This window comes from Chiloscyllium plagiosum, chromosome 12, assembly GCF_004010195.1.
Source record: "Chiloscyllium plagiosum isolate BGI_BamShark_2017 chromosome 12, ASM401019v2, whole genome shotgun sequence".
Taxonomy (NCBI): domain Eukaryota; kingdom Metazoa; phylum Chordata; class Chondrichthyes; order Orectolobiformes; family Hemiscylliidae; genus Chiloscyllium; species Chiloscyllium plagiosum.
In genome coordinates this window covers 20,429,335-20,451,611 of record NC_057721.1, presented here as the reverse complement: position 1 = coordinate 20,451,611, position 22,277 = coordinate 20,429,335, and the positions used below count along the sequence as shown (strand labels likewise).

General features: G+C 40.9%; 1 protein-coding gene and 1 long non-coding RNA gene across 12 annotated transcripts in view; one reads left to right on the top strand and one right to left on the bottom strand.

The window, feature by feature from the left end:
* The window catches only part of LOC122555050, a 30,350-nt gene extending 17,018 nt beyond the window's left edge, over positions 1–13,332 (top strand). For all 7 annotated transcript variants that reach the window (XR_006313143.1, XR_006313140.1, XR_006313141.1 and 4 more), the window contains 2 exons: positions 7,481–7,562; positions 12,681–13,332. This is a non-coding gene — a long non-coding RNA (uncharacterized LOC122555050). The remainder of the gene's footprint in view (positions 1–7,480; positions 7,563–12,680) is intronic.
* map3k7cl (map3k7 C-terminal like) overlaps positions 240–22,277 on the bottom strand; it is a 69,121-nt gene continuing 47,083 nt past the window's right edge. For all 5 annotated transcript variants that reach the window (XM_043700689.1, XM_043700690.1, XM_043700691.1 and 2 more), the window contains one exon: positions 240–1,174. In XM_043700689.1, the coding sequence (XP_043556624.1) occupies positions 994–1,174 (181 nt within the window). In that variant the 3' untranslated portion in view covers positions 240–993. The remainder of the gene's footprint in view (positions 1,175–22,277) is intronic.

Below are 22,277 nucleotides of genomic sequence, written 5' to 3'. Positions count from 1 at the left end.
CAGTTTTGAATCTCTTATTAAATTTAACATCTTTTGCAGGTTTCACAATATATTCTATCCATCTCTTAACAACTGTTAAAGAAATGTTTCCGTACACTGAAAAGTAATTTACTTAGTGGTGGAAAATAATGAAATATTCCACATTCCTTGGATAAAGTATGTAGTCTGTTTACACCTTTTAAAACATGATGTCAGACTGCTACAGGTGTTCTCAAAGAAGTAAAACATAAAAACTGTTCAGCTATATATGTATAAAAATGTAACCAGATCATAACTTTAATACATTGTCCATTTGAATTTCTTGTACTGTGATGACTGAAAGAGTAAATATAGAAACTTTTGGTGTACATAATCTATAAAAGTCCTGCACATTTACTCATTCTGCCAGTGCAGATTTTCAATTTGCAAAGGACCAAATGAAAAGAGAAACAGCTTAGAAACAAGGGTTTCAAGAATTATTTTTGAAATCTCGAGCAAACACTTTTCACATTTTTGATGCATGCATGCATTGTTGATTTAAAATGTTGATTTTTCAAATAGATTTCAATATAACTGAATTTTAAAGAATTATATGTAAGAATATTTTGCTTTGATATTATATATGGTTCTTTTGGCAATTTTTTAAAATCATTATACAAATGTTTTGTTTAAAAGTTATTTTTCATGTTCTCAATTTGTTATAATCAAAAGCATTCCATTTAATATTTGCATGTTTACAAATTCTGGGGTTTTTAAACCCCTTTCCTTATTGTACTTCTTGATACTAGCAAATCAAAATGTTGCAGCATATCTTATACATACAAAAAGAAAAGCTCATCTGGAAAAAACTACAGCAATGCTGCAAATCAGCTTCCAGTAAATCAGTGAACTAGCACGATGGTTTCTGCTCTCCTTACTGTAAACTCTTCCAATTGATTCTGTGAACCTCAAAGAAGATTCCATAGCTATTCCAGCATTCTGTATGTCATAAATAAAAAAACTGCCTGTCTGGAGTCAGGAAGATCCCTGTTGCTGCTGCAGTAGCACCTGAAGTTTCTCTAGATGTTCTCTACACTGTAAATGGTAGGTAGTCAGAGAGTGGTTTTCTTCAGCAAGCTGCTGGTATTCCTGTGTCAGGTGTGTAGCATTCAGTTGATCCTTTTCATCTTGATCAAGTTCTGCAATCAGCTGTTTTCTGACAAACAACAGAAACATGAATACTGGAAAATAAACATTTTCTAAATTTATGCAATAGGTTACAATCGTGTGGCTGTTCTCACTATCATATGCTTCACAATAAAATATTATCATCCTAACTTGTACTTTTCATAGACACTGTCAGGTAACATAAATACCCCCATTCAAATTGCTGCAGATTCTCTAAATAAAAAATGGGCTAGTATTTGGGCAAAGTTGAGATTGATGAAAATGATCAATTTTGCATGTGCCCTTTCTTATAAGCATAATGGTCCAGAAGAAAGTTCCCCAGGACCACTCTCACCCTACAGCATTCAAGTTTTTGGGTCAATATGGAAAACCACTGAAATTGAAAGGTATTACATAAAAGTTATCCTTTCTTTAATATGTTACAGAAAGAAAGATTTGCATTTATATAGGACATCACAATATATTTTATATAAACATACAGAATAGGAGCAGAAGTAAGCCATTTAACCCTCCAGCCTGTTCCTTTCAAAAAAGATTATGGCTGATCTGATTAAACCTGACAAACATTGACTCACTTACTAGTCAAGAATTATCCACCTCTACTTGGGAAAGAGAATTCCAAAGACATTTGATTCATCGAAAGCAAACATAATACTCCTTATCTGTATCTTAAATGGGAGACCCCTTGTCTTTAACTGCTGTTCTTCAGTTCTAATTCTCCCACAAGGGGAACTGTTTTTCATATCCACTCTGCCAAGTCCCCTTAGGATCTTATATATTTCAGCGTGATCATCTCTTATAGTCTCTTAACCTTGAGTGAATACAGGCCCAACCTGTTCAATTTTTGCTCATAAGATAAACCTCCCCATCCCATAGTGAGTTCATGTAAACCTTCTTTGAACTACATCTACATCCTTTCTTAAACAGGACAACTAAAACCATACAGAGTGGTGCAATGTGCTGTGCAATCGCCCAAACATCCCAACGTTCATATTCCATTCCCATGCAATAAATGCCAGCATTCTCTTTGCCTTCCTAATTGCTTGCTGTAACTGTTGTTGTTTGAGGAATCCTCGCCATAGTCACCATGATAAAAGATAAAGCAGGTAGTTTTTCTATCGCCATTCTCCTTTTAGACTGAAACCTAAAGGGCTTGACTGATCTAATATGATAGAGAAAATCCATTTGGTAGTCTAATGAGAAAAAGACACTTGTTATTTATTGCATGATATCAATCACGTATGAGTTACAATGGTATGATGGACATTGATTCTTCTCAGTCCTAAATGACATGGGTTTTGGCGAGAAAGATGGGGTAATAGAGTGATATTGGCGAAATTGAGAGCAAAAATGTTCAATACTCCAAGTAAGTACCGTACACAGAAAGATGAGAATCACAGGTGTGAGTGCCAAGAAGCCTGTATGCATCCATTTGCACAGATTAACTTCTCATTATTGCCAAAACTGACTTCATTCATATTTCCAATCTCCCACCCACCAGATAGAAACTAAATGATGGCAATTTCCAATATGGCAGTCACAGTGGCTGCTGGGTGGCTCCAGTTTGCTGCTTGCTTCTCACATCCTCCATTCTGAACACCGGTCACCAACATTTCAAGACACACTCAATGGACAACATGCAAAAGCATAGGCAGTCCCTGCCCACAGATCGGACCATACTGCATCTCAAAGCTCCTCGCTTACTCTCTTAATGCTCAGTCACTTTGCACTTGCTTCAATGCCTTACCTTGCTTTGCATTTTTGTGCTTTGTCCCCTCAGCCAGAGCTTAAAGACTCACTTCAGTTTTCCCTTGCTGTTTAGGGCAGACACAAAACCAGGCAGCCCAGTCACACAACCAGGCAACATGCCTTACAGCTCAGCAGTCCTCAGTCAAGGGGGTACATGTCTTGCTATATGGCAGTGTCCCATGTCGATCTGCACCATGTGCCAGCAGTTTATGAGACAAAAACTCTGTGTGTGCAGCAAGTAGGAAGGTGTATCTCAAAGTCATATGGAGGGAGAAAGTGAGGTCTGCAGACGCTGGAGATCAGAGCTGAAAATGTGTTACTGGAGAAGCGCAGCAGGTCAGGCAGCATCCAGGGAACAGGAGAATCGACGTTTCGGGCATAAGCCCTTCTTCAGGAATGAGGAAAGTTTGTCCAGCAGGCTAAGATAAAAGGTAGGGAGGAGGGACTTGGGGGAGGGGCGTCGGAAATGTGATAGGTGGAAAGAGGTCAAGGTGAGAGTGATAGGTCAGACTGGGGTGGGGGCGGAGAGGTCAGGAAGAAGATTGCAGGTTAGGAAGGCGATGCTGAATTCGATGGATTTGACTGAGACAAGGTGGGGGGGAGGGGAAATGAGGAAACTGGTGAAATCCGAGTTCATCCCTTGTGGTTGGAGGGTTCCTAGGCGGAAGATGAGGCGCTCTTCCTCCAACCGTCGTGTTGTTGTGGTCTGGCGATGGAGGAGTCCAAAGACCTGTATATCCTTGGTGGAGTGGGAGGGGGAGTTGAAGTGTTGAGCCACAGGGTAGTTGGGTTGGTTGGTCCGGGTGTCCCAGAGGTGTTCTCTGAAACGCTCCGCAAGTAGCCGGCCTGTCTCCCCAATATAGAGGAGGCCACATCGGGTGCAGAGGATGCAATAGATGATGGCCGGCCTGTCTCCCCAATATAGAGGAGGCCACATGACTCCCTCCGTGACTCCCTCGTCAGATCCACACCCCCCACCAACCCAACCTCCACTCCCGGCACCTTCCCCTGCAACCGCAGGAGGTGCAAGACTTGCGCCCACACCTCCCCCCTCACCTCCCTCCAAGGCCCCAAAGGAAACTTCCATATCCACCACAGATTCACCTGCACCTCCACACACATCATCTAATGTGACAAAAAAAACTGCAGATGCTGGAATCCAAGGTCGACAATCTGGATGCTGGAAGAACACAGCAAGCCAAGCAGCATCAAGAGGTGGAGAAGTCAACATTTCAGGCGTAACCCTCCTTCACGAGTGGTGGGTTGGTGTAAGGGCAGCTGCAGATATAGGGGGTGGAAGGGCAGGGTGATGAGGGAGGAATAGATAAACACAAGTAGAGGGTATGATCTGATTGGTCAACGGGAGAATTGAATCCGATTGAAAGGAAAGGTCGGTGAAAGGATTGGAAGGGAGAGGGAGGATCTTGGACAGGAGTTGGGTGATAAGAAAAGAGGTCATTTTAAATTGGAGAACTCAATGTCGAGTCCTCCATGCTGTAGGCTGCCCAGGCAGAAGATGAGGTGTTGTTCCTCCAATTTACTTTTTGGTTTGTTGTGGCATTGGGGAAGGCCAAGGATGGTCATGTCGGAAAGGGAGGGGGAAGGAGAATTAAAATGAGCAGTGATTGGGAGGCCAGGTCAGCCCCTGCGGGTCTATAGCAAATTAATGATTCATCAAGTGATCTGCGTTTGATTAATGGAAGAATGTTGACATTCGCATCAGGAAACATTGTGATATTCTTCAAATTATGATTAGGATCTTTTACATCCACTTGAGCAGGCAAACCAAGCCTTGAGTTTCTGTCCCATTTGTAAGACAGCACTTCCAAAAATTTAGCTTTCTCTTAGAACTATGAAGTGTCAGTCTAAGAGGGCCTGATCTATAACTTTCTCAAATATGTGTACTTCCCATAAATATCTTTATTTAACTAACTCTTAGCACACTAAGTCCAGTCTATCACTCTATTTGTGTTATTAATTAAATATACCTAACTATGACTGAGTCACTACTAAGGAATATGCTGAGTCTATTATAGGTGACATTGTATAATCAGAATAAACTGGTCTGCACTGCAGCAATGCAAGTATTTTGAGGTTCTAAAAGCAAATTCATACAGGGGAAAAGATGTTTATTAAATGATGTGGAAAGTTAAGCATCTTTATGTAAACTCCCAAATTAAAAGGGTCAAAGTTAAGTGTTCAGATGGTGCATTTATCTTATTGTTACAAAGGACTGAAATGGTCACCAACTCTCTGAGAAGGAAGAATTTTTGTTGCTTGTTTTCCGATTGATGTCCTTGAAAATCTTACTGTTGTACATTGTGGTAAATATTTGTCCTGTTAGATAAGCCTGCAAGTACTGAGTCATGCTGCTTCATTCATTTTTCTGTCTGTCTGTCTGTGCAGATAAATGCATTAGCTGTTGCAAGGTTTAGCATCCAACTATTATTTAAAGTGTTCCATTTAGAGCTTTTTGTATATTCAAACATCAAACACTTGCATTAATAAGATTATAGTAGCTCACAGAACATAAGGTAGTTCAGGAGCATAGTTAACAATTGCAATTTAATAGTTTCAAACTTTGACAAGTTGCTCATAAACAAGATTGATATGTCTTCATTTATTCACAATCATGTTTAAACACAGGCTTCTCTGTTAAGACAATTACAACTCACATAAGTCATAACTGATACCCAAAAAGCTATTTTAATAAAGGATAAGGTGCTTCAAAAGATGGAACGCTGTCCTCCTGCTTCTTGGGTTCAGACTGTAAATCCAGCCTTCATTACTGAGATGGAAAGTTACCACCCTACCAGATGTAAAACGTTAGTGGCAAATAGGACTTTGCAATTTGGTATATTTGAGTTTATAGCACAAAACTATATCCACTTTCACATTTACAATGCCACTCATGCAGAAAAATGTCAGGAGGAGGCTGGAAAAAGAAATGGATAGATCCCAAATGACGAAGCAATGATAATTTTCTGAAGTGGAGTTAAAGTCACACCTATGGGACTGTTGGAAGCAATTTCATTTTGCAACCAACTTGTGTTTCTCAGTTGGAAATGCTATTGCTGAATGTCAAATGTTGCAATGTGTTTCCAATTCTCACTCAACCCTTCCACATTGATACACAAAAGTATTTGCTCAAAGGTCTTAAAAAAAATCTCCCAAGGAAATAAAAGACGAACGTTTAAATTACCGAGCAATCAAAACTGGATGATCCGGATTAAATATGAACAAACCCTGAGGTAGTATTCCAGTTATAATCTACTGGTAACTCAAACCCTCCCCTCCATTTATATGGAAAGAAAATATTACTTAGAAGATAGTCAATTACAAAAGGTTTTCTCTGTATGACAGCTGACACTGAGTAAACTATTGCAAGGGAAGTATTGGATAAGGAATTTGGTCATGACCCAAATAGCTTTTTATAAGAATAAGATAGCTGGAATGACCATTCGACAAGTTCATTAACATGACTTCAACACTAGTACATTAATAAATATTGCTGCTTAATACATTTTTCTCACTTACGTGTTTGTCAAAACATTAATTTCAACTGAATTCATTTAAAATCAATGGAGAATTTTTCTGCAAAAGACTTAATGTTGTGAGTAACAATTATTAATTAACCACAGGATTCTGCAAAACAGCACAGGCAAGATTGTGGCTAGATTAGAAATGTACTCCTTGCACTGTAAATTGCAATTTTGACCCAGAATAAAACAATGCAAGATCATCTCGCCCTAGGGAACTCTGTTTCAAAAACAAAATCAAAAAGTAATATTGGGATGAATCTGATGATGTTTTGGCTCAGTCTGAGTTCATTCAAGTTTTGTAGATAGCTTTTTTGCATGAGGGCTAGCAAATTTTCTCGCTTATCTGTCAAGACATGCCACATTAATTACCTACCACGCCCCTTCATTTCCAGCTCCACCTTATCATACACAGTTCCCAGAACAAACTGCCACCCAGCACATATCAAGGAATTACCAGCACGCCTTGTGCATGTGCCATCTTTAAAAGACTGTTGTGCACCTGGATAAGCTGCCCTCTATATAATCCTTGACATTTGCCCTGGATATGGCAGACTGGGGAAGATCAGCACCCCAGTTTGTGGGGAGTGCCTTGGAGGTCCTGCTGGAGGGGATGGTGCACAATTGGGACTTCCTCTTCCCCAGGATCAGCAGTGGAGGCCACAACACCAGACCAAGTCAGCCTGGTCCGAGGTCGCGATCTGGGATAAAGCAGACTCAGCTATCTGGAGCAATGACTAGCACTATAGGAAGAAGGTCAATGATTCTGTCCACTCTGTCAGTGTTATGTGCCACCAACTTCTCTCCAAAATCTCACACTCATTCTGTCTCTGCTCCTGAACCCACCTCCCACCAAGGTTCACGCTTGACCACCCTCACTATTGCCTGAAACGTTTTCCCTCACTCGCTGTCACCCACTTTAATCCCTACCACCATTACCTTTATGCTAACCATCCCTTTTTGGAATGCCTCCCCACCTGCACTGGCTCTAACAGTCGTGTCTCGCATTTTCAACTGCCTTAATACCTGCCTCTCTCCTGTTGCAGGAAGAAAACATCCTCCTATAGGGCAGTAAGATGCAGGACAAGTGGAGGGCTGCTCGACGTTCAGCTCCTCACCCCTTATGTGGTAAGCATCCTGACTCTGACTGCCCTAGGAGACTAGTTGACCAGTGCCAAGCCCCTGGACTGGGATTAGAAACTGCCCTTGACTTACTGCACTGGGATCCCCTGAACATAGGTCATCTCCTTGACATGACTGAGACCTGTCAACAACTATGATAAGCTTCCTTCCTTTCTGTCTGCCTTAAACAGCAAGGTAAGGGAGAAGTAATAGGAGTCTGGTATCTGTGGCTGAGGAGCAAAGCACATAACAGCAAGGCATGACAAGGCAATGCAAGGCAGGGATACTGTAAGTATCAAGGTACTGTGAATGAGCACTATGACAGTGAGTGAAAAGCACAGAAATGCAGCCCGATCCTGTCCTTGTCCTGAAAGCACTTGTTGCTGAATGCACAGTGTCCTTCCTGCAGCCATACAATGATAAGTTGTTGGTGCAGCCTAAGTTGCACCACTGAAGTGCAGGCCATACCATAAGAAGATTAGAAATATACCATGAGAATTCATAGAGGCTGGCACATATTGGATGCCAATGTTCATTGGTGTGGGATCGATGTGGTTTATACCATATTGTGCACCCCAAAATGTTCATGCCTGGTGTTCCAACCTGAAAATCACTCAAAGTAATAAATGAGTTGAATCCGGCAGGTACCTGCTCTGGTTTCCATATTGAGTTTCAACAATACTTAGCTTGCTTAGTTAGTTTGGGAAGATAGGAAACTGAGTATTAATGAGGCAAGTTTAACAAGGTGTTTAACAAGAAATAATGTCCCTTAACTGGTCATTCACTCTGGCTAGAGAGAAAACTGTACTGCTTGTGAAAAGCATAAAGGTTGGCGCAAGTTAACGCCAATGTTGATATGGGCCTCTCCAGACTTCTCATCAGATTCTGCCATACATCTCGCTACAGTGCATGTCACTCAGACCCCAATATCCTTTTTCATGGTTCCTTGGACCATATATCATCTAAAATCAAGAGATCAGATGAATAATCTGCACCCAGTGATAAATATTCTTGTTAATATAATCAATAAATAAATATGGGAACAGGATTAGATGATGTTCTATTCAACTTTTTTGAAGGAAATGGCTTTTGCTCTGTGCGTCCACGCAGCAAGACTGCTGAGTTGAATATCTCACTTTCCTGAAAATGTGTTGCTGGAAAAGTGCAGCAGGTCAGGCAGCATCCAAGGAACAGGAGAATCGACGTTTCAGGCATAAGCCCTTCTTCAGGAATTCCTGAAGAAGGGCTTATGCCCGAAACGTCGATTCTCCTGTTCCTTGGATGCTGCCTGACCTGCTGCGCTTTTCCAGCAACACATTTTCAGCTCTGATCTCCAGCATCTGCAGCCCTCACTTTCTCTCACTTTCCTCCCTACTTTCAAAATCTACTTGAACTTTGCTTTCAAAACAACCTTCTTTAGTTTTGTCTTCTGTTCAATAAATCGTAGGAGTGTTTACAACACATAAGAATTCCATTTAGACCATTGTGTCTGTACCAGCTCGCTGTATGAGATACTCAGCTAGTCCCATCCCTGTAGCCCTTTACATAATTATCAAATTTCCATTTGAAAGCCTCAACTGAATCTGCCTATACAGCTACTCAATGTTCACTGTTTTACTTCTCAGCACACCATTCTTCAAGACACAATTCTCTTAATAAAAAACATCCATGAAATACAGTTTGCTGTTGTGTTGTATATCCACACAACACCTATTTAAATTCATGTGAATGCAATGATTTATTTTCTTTGTTATGAAGCCAATAATTGGCACAATTATATTTAGCAGAATAAAGTATTCCTTTATCTCTTCAATCGCTTAGCTGCAAAACTGTAAGAAATTTCGCACAGATAATTCCCAGCAACAATACCTATGGAGGCTCTACAGTTCAGCTAAGATGAAAATCTAATACGTTTACCGGATGGTATCAATGTCAGGCTCAGTCAGTTCTGATTCTGTGGGAATTATTATCTTTTCTGCCACACAAAGATGTTAACCATTAAAGAGGAACCATATTCTATTGGGAAGTACTTGTGATACAAAGCACTTCCCCCTCGTACACTTGCATAATTTTATTAAGAAGTTCAAACATTAGGAGAATTTAAAATTTTTAATGTTGTTTGGCAGTCTAAAAATATTAATGATTATCGTCTGGCCCAAACAAAGCTTGTCTTCAAATGCACTAATCTAGGTGTTATCAGTACATGGACACAGAGTAAGGTAATCTCTTAAAAGCCCTACATTTAAAACATTATGGGATAGATGTTTTTGAACTCAGCCCCCAGAAGTGAACAGACAATGCTAAGAAGAGGTGAGCTAGAGTAATTGATAAGTCACTGTGGTATTCTGCCAGATCACTGTGTTGGCTGTCAGTTCTAAGATGTTTTTCCAGATTTACTTTAAATGCAGGAAATTGGTCAGGCTCCTTTATTTGGAACAATTCTCTTCATCTGCTGTTCAATTGTGTACACTGCAGGCAACTATTTCCACTTCCAAGTCATAAATGGGAGACTTGTGAGTCAGTATCTGCTTTACGTTTTATAAACTTCTAGGTATCCCATTCAATAACAGAACAGATCAGCTGAAAATCAGACATGTAGGGAACCTCGTGAGAGTTTTGTTTTGAGACAGAACTTTAGTTAGTGAGTTTTATTTTGCATTTGCCCTATCCCGGATCTGGCGGAATTGATGTTTGTATTAGCAGTATAAAAAGTTGCATTGGGCAAAGAGTTGAATTGTCTCCTCTATGTTTTATTATTCCATGATTTCATTCCCAAATAATGACAGATGCACACATTCATTCTAAGTTTTTAAAAATAAACAAAATTAGATGAATTTAGAAGAATTTTGAGTTTTGTACAACTGTCTGGTTTCAAAACGTACCCTGATGAGGAGACTTCCTCTTTATTAAAATTATATATTTTTACAATGCTTGTTTCAGTTCAGCTCTGGGAAACAGTCAGTCTCTGTATCACAATCCCCTTTTTCACAATATACTATCTGTCTCAGCTAATGTTTGAAGCAGCCCATCAAGCACAAGTTCAATTACAAATCAGGAAATGGTCTCGGGATCATGGACTGGGGAGTGTCCAGATTAGTTTTGGAATCATATGTGCTGCTTCCACTGTCTCAAACTCTCTGATCTGCTCATTTAACAGTCTTCAAACTTAATGACATTTTGTCCTGATATATCATATTTCAAGTCAAGAGGTTCTACTTCACAAGTAACATCAGGTTAATTTATGGTTTTCCATCACATATATTAAATGTATAAGATCTTCATGTTTATATAAAAGGATTAGTTTAACAAGTATAAGGAGTGGTTCAGGAATGATCACAGCATCACAGAGTTAAAGATGCACATCTCAAAAACTGTAACAAAAAATGCACAATCTATCTTTCTCCCACTATCTGCAGCTGCACTGAACTCCAAAATCTAAATCTCGAAAATTCAAAGGTAGCACCACTGAAACAGTAACAATTATGAAAAGAAAAAGAATGTTACCCTCACAATTACAAAATTGTTGGAATTGACAAAGTACCTCAATATTTTTAAGGTCTGAACCCATCCTCCCTGCCACTGAAATTCAGTTTAGACTAGGGAAGCATTTGTTCCATAAAGAGTTCATTTAACAATGATTAGAAGCATTTCAAAGTATAGGCCATGAAATATGATGATGACACACCCACTTTCAGGTATGAAATAGAAATCCAAGCCTCTGTTATGGCCAGAATGAAGCACACATATTTACAGGCTGGAAATATCAGAGAGTCACAGAGATGTGCAGCATGGAAACGGTCCAACTCGTCCATGCCGAACAGATATCCCAAACTAATCTGGTCCCAGTTGCCAGCACCTCGCCCATATCCCTCCAAACCCTGCATATTCATAAACCCATCCAGATGCCTTTAAAATGTTGCAATTGTACCAGCCTCCACCACTTCCTCTGGCAGCTCATTCCATACACGTACCACCCTCTACGTGAAAAAGTTGCCCCTTAGGTCTCTTTTATATCTTTCCGCTCTCACCTTAAACCTATGCCCTCTAGTTCTGAACTCCACCACCCCAGGGAAAAGACTTTGTCTACTTAGCCTATCCATGCCCCTCATGATTTTATAAACTTCTATAAGGTCACCCTACAGCCTCCGATGCTCTGGGGAAAACAGCCTATTCATCCTTTCCTGATAGCTCAAATCCTCCAACCATGGCAAATCTTTTCTGAACCCTTTCAAGTTTCACAACATCCTTCAGGTATGAAGGAGACTAGAATTGCACACAATATTCCAACAGTGGCCTAACCAATGTCCTGTACAGCTGCAACATGACTTCCCAACTCCTGTACTCAATAACCTGACTGATAAAGGAAAGCATATCAAATGCCTTCTTCACTATCCTATCTACGTGCGATTCTACTTTCAAGGAGCTATGAACCTGCACTCCAAGGTTTCTTTATTCAGCAACCTTCCCTAGGGCCTGACCATTAATTATATAAGCCCTGCTAAAATTTGCTTTCCCAAAATGCAGCACCTTGTATTTATCTAAATCCTGTATGCCATTTTTGCAATTGGTGGGGCTTATTTCAGATTGACATCCATTGTACAAATTTGGTTCCTGGTCCATGCTGCAGATCACCACTAACAAGGTAAGTAAGGGAACAATAATTCCTAATCATCACGTTCCTGATGAAGGGCTTATGCCCGAAACATCGACATCCTGCTCCTCGGATGCTACCTGACCTGATGTGCTTTTCTAGCGCCACACTTTTCCATTTGGAAACAATAATTGCTGAATACTGAGCCAGGAGGAGTAGGTAACATCATCCCAATCCCTCGAAAACTATTGGACGTGACCTAGTTTTGGTGACAATGATAAGTGTATTGTTGGAGGTTTCATCACATGACTTTCCCCATACACTCCAGCTACTTATTAGCCAAACTATTCATCCTTCTGACAGTGTCTTCCTACAACAAATAAAAAGCAAAAAGACTTACACCAAATTGGATGACACTGGACAGTGAGCCAATTTTTTTGTTCCTATTTCAATATTTCTACATCCAGTAAAGCAAACCTTCTAAATAAAAATGAAGATATTATCTTTGTAATGTCACTGTGATTTTTCTGCAGGGTCGCACATAGCAGTGTCTTGGAGATTGATCGTCAATTCCTGGAAACTCCAGGCCAACTCTATGAGTTGACAACCCTGATACTACCTTTTCTCCTCCCTACTATATGACCACCTTTACCTCTCATTTCAATGTCTGATTCATCCTTAATTCCCCTTCCTCCAGCTATTTATCTTACCTTTCACTTCAGCTATTCCCTGACATTCATTAGTGAACTGCCTGGAGGTGTCCAGAATATGCCCACAGGTCATTTAAATTTGATATGAATTCTAATATTGCAAGCTCCTCAATTCTACTTCTAAGTGCAAGGATTGCTCTTTCTACCCATAGGTCAGTTGAAATAAAGTTGTAAGCTATAGCCTCGTAATTTCATCTGAATGAATGGGATCCACAGATTACTCACTTGAGAATAGTACCTCTTTAGATCTAACCAGAAAAACATGGAGGAAGTAAGTGCACATGTTGTAAGGGTGCCCCTGGTTATAGACTGTTGCATCACATGGAGCTTACCATTGTATCATGGTCATGGCCTGCAACCCAGTGATCTATGCACATATAGTTGCAATTCTGGTTTAAGAGGTCAGCCAAGTGGACCTCACAGAATATGTGTTCTCTGATTGTGGCTGTTAACCTGGTCCAATCAGGCAGCCCAGGCTGACAGATATAAACAGGAGTGTCTGAACGGTAGGGTTCGGGGCCTAGCTTTGCTCCTCCTCTCCCTTGTAAAACTGCTGTCTTTTGTGTACAGCTGTCAATGTTTTTTTGTAAACTGTTTTGTAATTTGTTTAATAAAATTATAAACAGGAAAAAATAAATAAATAAACAGGAGTGTCTCCCTCCAACTCTATTTTGATTTAGTCCCTCCCCTCCCCTTCACTGTTTTGATCACACAGCACTGCCCTTTGATGTGAAGGGCAGTGTTTGTCACTGGCCACCCGAGTGTTTTCCTATCTTCCTGGTGGTGGAAATTGAATAAAGATTCGTGCACTTTGTGTCTTTCACTGTGTCTCACACCTGCACACACACACCATGGGTGCTGGAGATAAAATAAGCACTACCGCACTTAGGTGGTAGTGTGAGGGTGAAGGAAAAAAAAAAAAAAAAATAAACAGGGGATCATCTGAAAAAAAAAATAAACAGGAGTGTCAGAAGTCCTGTTCACTCAGAGTTGGCTCTGAGGAAGTCGGACCAGTGTCAAGTACTATGCGTGTGTAAATAAAGAGTGATTTAGTGATGGGATACTGGCCTCTGGGGAATTATTTCACTGACCAGTGATTCAAGCTCACATTATGACAATTCTTACTTAATGACCTAATGAGCCATGTATATACTTCGTAGTAATCCTGATCCATTAGCTCTATTCTAGGACACCAACTTGTGGAACGTTTCAGAGAACATCTGTGGGACACACGCACTAAACAACCCCACCACCCTGTGGCCGAACACTTTAACTCCACCTCCCATTCTGCTAAGGACATGCAAGTCCTGGGTTCCTCTACCACCAAACTCTAGCCACCCGATGCCTGGAGGAAGAATGCCTCAACCTTCTGCCTTGAGACCCTTAATGTGGATTTCACCAGTTTGCGCATTTCCCCTCCCCCACCTTACCCCAGATCCAACTTTCTAACTCAGCACCACCCTCTTGAATTGTCTTCCTGTCCATCTTCCTTCCTACCTATCATCTTGTGGCACAGTAGTAGTGTCCTTACGCCTGGACTGGGAGGTCTGGGTTCAAGTCTCACCTGCCCCATAGGTGTCTAATAACATTCCTGAACAGGATGATTAGAAAAATAGGTTAAAGAAAATATATTAGACTTTATAACGCTCTGGTTAGGCCCCATTTAAAATACTGTATCCAATTTTGGGCCCCAGACCTCAGGAAGGACATTCTGGCACTGGAGCACGTCCAGCGGAGATTCACACGGATGATGCCTGGAATGGTAGGCCTAACATACGATGATGAACAGCTGAGGATCCTGGGATTGTATTCATTAGAGTTCAGAAGGTTGAGGGAGATCCAATAGAAAGTTATAAGATAATGCATGGCTTAGAGAGGGTGGACGCTGGGAAACTGTTTCTGTCAGGCGGGGATACTAGGACCCATGGGCACAGCCTTAGAATTAGTGGGATCAATTTAGAATGGAAATGAGGAGACATTTCTTCAGCCAGAGAGTGGCAGGCCTCTGGAATTCACTGACACGGAGCACAGTGGAGGCCGGGATGTTAAATGTCTTCAAGGCAGAGATTGATAAATTCTTAATCTCGCAGGGAATTAAGGGATATGGGGAGAGTGTGGGTAAGTGGCGTTCAAATGCTCATCAGCCATGATTGAATGGCGGAGTGGACTCGATGGGCCAAATGGCCTTACTTCCACTCCTCATTCCCGAAGAGCTTTTGCTCGCAATGTTGACTCACCTGCTTCTCGGATGCTACCTAACGAGCTGTGTTTTTCCAACACCACACTTTTCTACTCTGATCTCCAGCATCTGCAGTCCTTACTTTCTACTCCAGATGGATAACAAGCGACATTTCCAACATTCATTGACTATGATCAGGTAGAAAACTGTCTGCTTGAGGACAGAGACTTCTGCCACCTTTGGAACTGTATTCCACTATCAATAGTGGATTCAACAATTGAGGAAATAATATTTGAAATAAAAAAAAACTGTCAATAATAGAAAGCACTTCAATGCCTCATTATCCTTCTGTTCATCATGAACACAAGGATAAAATCAGGAACTGTTACTCTGTTTCCTATTCATTGTTTCTTGGCACTCTCAAATGTATTTCCCTTCCTTGTCTAATCTATAATTTCATTCCATCTAACTTTGATATCACTAAACCAGCAGCTTGTACACTTAGCATATCTCCTCCTCAATTTGTTTCAACTTTAATACTGCATCTTTTCGGTCCTTCAATATGAGGTTTTCAACAGAAAGCCACAGAACTTCCCTAGTGACTCAGCTGGTTAAGATGGCAAATAGAAACTTCATTTATACAATGCCTTTCATCACATCAGACCTTTCCAACATGCTTCACAGGCAGTGGATTATTTTTAATGTGTGGTTACTGTTACATTGGTAAATGTTACAGACAATTAGCAAATAGCAAGATCTTACAATAAAATTACGTGAAAAAAACATTAATTTGTTTCAGTGCTGCTAGTTAAAAGGGGAATATTGGCACAGACACCTGGACAGCTTTGTTTCCAATAGTGCCATGTGATCTTTAAGTCAACTAAATATTTCTCCTAAAAGACAGCACATCTGACGCTGCAGCATTTCATTAGCACTGCAATGAAGTCTAAATCTAGAATCTGTGCTAAAGGAAGTTGGACTCAAATAGACAATCTTCTGAGTCAGAAGTAGCAGAATCAGAGTTAAGCAGACAGAGATCAAAAATAAGTCAGACTCATCTCCTTGTCTGCGATGAATTACTTGAGGACCATTAGGAATACCTTGAGATGGAATACATAATGAGAAATAGTTCTCACTCTTAAATAATAAGTTTTTTTCTTAGCTGGAAGTGTGTGTGCCATTATATTGGCTGAAGGTAGGATAAGGCTCAGCTTTGATATCCCCATAGGAATATAACTCCCCCACACCCACTGTTTAGAATGAACTAACATTGCTGCCTCACAGTGCCAAGAACCTGGGTTCGCTTCCACCCTTGGATGACTGTCTGTGTGGTGTTTACACATTCTCCCTGTGCCTGCGTAGGTTTTCTCCGGGTGCTGTGGTTTTCTCCCACAGTCCAAAGGCATGCAGTTTAGGAGGCTTGGTCGTAGTAAACTGGCCATAGGATGTGCAGCCTAGGTGGATTAGTCATGCAAAATGCAGGGTTATAGGGAAGTGGTTGGGCTGGGTGTGCTCCTCTTCGAAGGTTTGGTGTAAAATTGATGGGCAGGATGGTCTGCTTCCACACTGTAGGGATTCTATGATTCTATGATTTGGGGAAGTAATTGCTGGGTGTCAGGGCCTGCTGGTGACATCCTTCCACAAGGAGTCAATATTGTCAGCTAAGGACAAAAGAAGAGAGACACTGGAGGGAAATGTGGGATTAAAAAGGAGAGGAACAAGAACAAATAAGAAGAACTGCTCATGGTGAATTCATTATATTATGTGGACCAACAGAGACCATTGATTTAGCTGTGGAGTCTATGAACTATGCAAGTCACTTATGAACATAACATATATGATTCACAACTATATGAAGTTACAACCTTCTACTTTTAAATATAAATACATTATTTTGTGTAGTCACTTGCTTTCTGATATTCTGAGAGTACATATGTAGTAAGCTGGGGAAATTAAAATTGGGGTTAAAAAATGTGATGCTGGAAAAACACAGCAGGCCAGGCAGCATCCGAGGAGCAGGAGAATCGACGTTTCGGGGCATAAGTCCTTCTTCAGATTCCTGCTCCTCGGATGCTGCCTGGCCTGCTGTGTTTTTCCAGCATCACATTTTTCAATTCTGGTCTCCAGCATCTGCAGTCCTCACTTTCTCCAAATTAAAACTGGGAACAACAAACTGGCAGAAGAATTCAACACATACTTTGGTTCTGTCTTTACAAATGAGGGCACAAATAACCTCCCAGAAATGTAAGGGAACTAAGTCTAACAAAAAGGTGGAATTGAAGGAAATCAATACAGGGTACTAGTTTAAAAAAATTGGTGTTGTTGAAATTAATGTGGTTAAAGGCTGACAAGTCATCATAGTCATTCAGGTTTACAGCACAGAAACAGACCCTTCTGTCCAACCAGTCCATGCCGTACATAATCCCAAACTAAATTATCCCACTTGCCTTCTCCTGGCCCATATCCCTCCAAACCTTTCCTATTCATGTATCTATCCAAATATCTTTTAAACATTGTAACTGTATCTGCATCTACCACTTTCTTGGGAAGTTCATTCCACATGTGAACCACCCTTTGGGTAAAATATTTGCCTCTTATGTCTTTTTTAAATTTCCCTCCTCTCACCTTAAAAATGTGCCCCCTTGTCATGAAATCCCCCATCCTAGGAAAAAGATAACTACCACCAACTATATTTATACCTCTCATTATTTTATAAACTTCTATCAGATCACCCCTCAACCTTCTTTATAACTCAAACCTCCCATACCTGGAAACATCCTAGTAAATCTCTTCTCAACCCACAATCTACATGTCAGAGAATGAAAGGAAGTGACCCTGGAAACATTGAATGCATTGGTGGTCATTATCCAAAATTCTGTAGATTCTGTAGCAGTTCCTAGAAATGGGAAGGTGGCATATGCAACTCAACTATCTAAAAAGGAAGTGAGGGAGAGAAACAACAAACAATTACAGCCTAACTTCGGCAGTGGAGAAAATGCTGGAGTCTGTTAGAAAAGACGTGACAACAGAATATTTGGAAAGCATTAAGGGGATTAAACAAAGCCAGCATGAGCTTATGAAAAGCAAGTCATGCTTAACAAATTGACTGGATTTTATTTTAGGATGTGACCAGTAGAACAGATAAGGGGATATGGTGTATTTGGATTATCAAAGGGCTTTTGATAAGGTCCCTAATAGGAGGTTAATGGGCAAAGTTAAAGCTCATGGGCTAGAAAGTAATATATTAGCATGATCAAGAAATGATTTAGATGTTGAAAACAAAAAGTGGGAATAAATGTTTTTTTCAAGTGACTAGTGACGTACCACAGGGTCAGTACTTGGGTGTCAGCTATTTCCAAATATATTTACAATATATGAGGAAACCAAATGCAAATTTCCATGTTTACATGACACAAATCCTTGCAGAATCGTGAGTTGTAAAGAGAATGCAATTATGCTTCAAGATGATTTTGACATGTTGAATCAATGGGCAAATAAATGCTATTCAGTGTGCTGAATGTGAAGTTTTACACTTTGGTGCGAAAAACAGAAAGGGAGTGTATTATTTAAATGGTGAAATATTGCGAAGTTTGGAAGAGGATCTGATTGTTCTTGTGCACAAGTTAATAAAAGGAAACAGGCAAGTGCAGCAAATAATTAGGAAGGCAAATGGTATATTGGCTTCCTTTGCAAGACAACTTGAGTTCAGAAATAGGAATGTCTTATTGCAGTTAGGATCAGGGTGCGACCACATCTGGAATACTGCACACAGTTTTGGTCTCCTTACTGAACAAAGGATGAAGAGGGTCACCAGGCCGATCACCAGGGAGGGCAGGACAGTTCTAAAGGAGACATTGGTTTGAATGGGTCTATATTCACTAGACTTTAAGAGGATGAGAGGGGTTTCAATTTAGACATATTCTCACAGGGCTACACACACTAGATCCAGGGAGGATGGTTTCACTAGCTGGGGAGTCTAGGAGCCAGTCTCAGAATAGGAGGTAGATCACTTGGGACTGAGATGAAGAAAACCTTCTTCTCTCAAAGGGTAGTGAATCTGTGGAATTGTCTTCCACACTAAGTTGTGGAGACAAAGTCAGCGAATATATTCAAGAAAGAGACAGATAAATTCCTAGATTTAAAAGGTATCAAGGAGTATAGGGAGAAAGCGGAACTATGGCATTGAAATGGAGGATCAGACATGATCCTACTGAATGGCAGAGTAGACTCGAAGGGCACAATAGCTTACTCCTACTAGATTTGATGTTTCTAGGTTTTACATACTTTGCGATTGGTCAGCAGGTGGCACTCATGCACAATCTAGTCACGTTGTAATTATTTGGTGTTGCAAACATGCCTGACTGTATTAACAGCAGTCTCAATCTAACTACCTCAATTTGATTTTAGTAACAGAAATGGTTGGTAAACAAGGCATTCAAATGAATCCTACATGAACTGTATAAAATGAATTCATTATGATCTTGAAATACTATTAAAACTCTAGGATTGTGTAACTGTCTTCAAACTGGACAAATGTTGGGTGATAGTGTAAAATGGGTAATATCTGCTATATGAGGTAATGTTTACGAAAGAGTTAGTGATCTTGTTATATTGAGCTCCACCCATTTTGTTGATGTCATACACAGTCTGTGGGTGGACACAGAGACTTCTACACTAAACTTCATAAGGAGTAAAATTTTGTACAGATCTTGAGAGCCTAAGCAATTAAGTCTGATAAGTTCCATGGTTATACTTATTGTTAACCATCTTGTTAACTAAGAACATACCTCTGCTGTAAAGAATCTCTAGTGGTATATCCTCTACCACTAAGCACTACCAAGGTCCTACAGACACCACAGATAGAAGAGAATTAATGGCAGTCTGTGCAATCAAGCTACTCTCAACTATATTGTGGCAGAAGTGGCAGATACCATGAGATGTCGCAATCAGGGTAATACCACAATCCCAATCAGCTGTTAGTTTACGTTTGTACTGATTTTCATTGCTGAAGATTCACTAGTATTTCAAGTACAAAGCTGTTTTAAAACATTTCCAAGTCAAAATACCACTTTAAGCCTTTCCTCTGAATTTCCATGAATTGAATTGTTCAGAGGTAATGTTCAGAGGTAATTTGCTTAGAACTCGCTGAAAATATCAAAAATCTCAGAACTTTCAAAATAAAATCCATAAACTCTGCATGATTACAGGGGTTAGGAGCATGGTTTTGTTTCTTTTACATCAAAACAATGGTATACATTCCTGCTTTCTATGTCATTTCATCAACAATACATACTTCCTGCTTCCAAAATCTTCTTTCCACATAACTGCTGATTAACCATCTTCCTTTCCTGGCTTCCATGCTAGGTGAAGTTGTCAATGCTGACTTCTCTTCAGACGTTATCCCTCCCTCTTCAATGCAGGCATCATGCTCTTTTTCCGAGTTTTTCTGACCTCACCAACTAGCGTCAATCTCCATTGTGACAGATTTTGTTCAACAAGTCAGAAAATGTGAAGGGAGATGGTGACCACATACCCAGAACATATAGAAAATGTATTTTAGATTTTACAGCAATTCTCTTTGGACTTAATTTTATCAGAAATCGGCTCAATTTTGGTAAATTTCATGGAAGGTTTCGCTCCGTGAGCATTTGTGAGCTTTCTCACACTAGCTTCCTAAACCTGCCTCAATAGCTACTCGCCAAACCCTGCCTTGTATCATTCCACTTGCGACAGATAGAAGTATTGGCCACTTTTGATCGGAGTCATATAGACATTGACCTGGACCCGATATACCGATCACTTCAATGAACTACCGGAACCACCAACTGGAAGTAATGGGAATTAAGCCAAAAAAAATTCCAACCAACACAGTACAGCAGAGCTTCACAGCGCTGAGGACGTCATTTAGAAAGGGGATGAAACGTCTGCAAAGCAACTTCCCAGCTCAGCAAACATACCCACAACAATTGCAGCCATCTTTAAGGCACAGCTGTGCACACAGTCTGCAGCTGCCCTGCACGGTTCATTTTATTTGCCCCAGAAATGTCACAGAGAGGGTAACTGGTGCCCCACTTTGGTGATGGGGACTTGAGTTCTGTGGGATGAGCGTTCATGTGGTTGCTGCCCATGGAACATGCCCTGAGATGATGATGATGGAGAGCCAGAGGACAACGCACTGAGCATGATTCACCTGGTTATTACTCTGACATACATGTTGTGAATTGTCAACATCCAGTTTCTATCTGGTGGGTGGGAGAACGGGAAAGTGCATAGCAACAAAGTTGGATGGGCACCATAATGAAGGTGCTAACGTACATTAATGCATGTTAATAAATGTACATCGGCCACTTGCCGCTCACTAATGAGAATCTTATCTCACTGTCCAAAACTTAGTTGGAAAATGGCACTGTTTGAATTTGATGGATGGAAGCTCTTCCCATGTGCTTCTTCCAACTTTCTTAGGTCATTCAGTGCCTGGGAAGGTTCCATCCTTTGTGTCTGTATTTGTTTGGTATTACCACATAGTTCCATACAGAAAAATAAATAAGGTAAAAATGTGTGACAAGCATTAGTGAGCTCAGAATGTGTTGAAGTAGTCAGCGCATAGATAATGAGGAGAAAGTGAGGTCTGCAGATGGTGGAGATCAGAGCTGAAAATGTGTTGCTGGAACAGCGCAGCAGGTCAGGCAGCATCCAGGGAACAGGAGAATCGACGTTTCGGGCATAAGCCCTTCTTCAGGAATGAGGAAAGTGTGTCCAGCAGGCTAAGGTAAAAGGTAGGGAGGAGGGACTTGGGGAGGGGCGTTGGAAATGCGATAGGTGGAAAGAGGTCAAGGTGAGGGTGATAGGTCAGACTGGGGTGGGGGCGGAGAGGTCAGGAAGAAGATTGCAGGTTAGGAAGGATGTGCTAAGTTCGATGGATTTGACTGAGACAAGGTGGGGGGAGGGGAAATGAGGAAACTGGTGAAATCCGAGCTCATCCCTTGTGGTTGGAGGGTTCCTAGGCGGAAGATGAGGCGCTCTTCCTCCAACCTTCATGTTGTTGTGGTCTGGCGATGGAGGAGTCCAAAGACCTGCATATCCTTGGTGGAGTGGGAGGGGGAGTTGAAGTGTTGAGCCACAGGGTGGTTGGGTTGGTTGGTCCGGGTGTCCCAAAGGTGTTCTCTGAAACACTCCGCAAGTAGGCGGCCTGTCTCCCCAATATAGAGGAGGCCACATCGGGTGCAGAGGATGCATGTGGA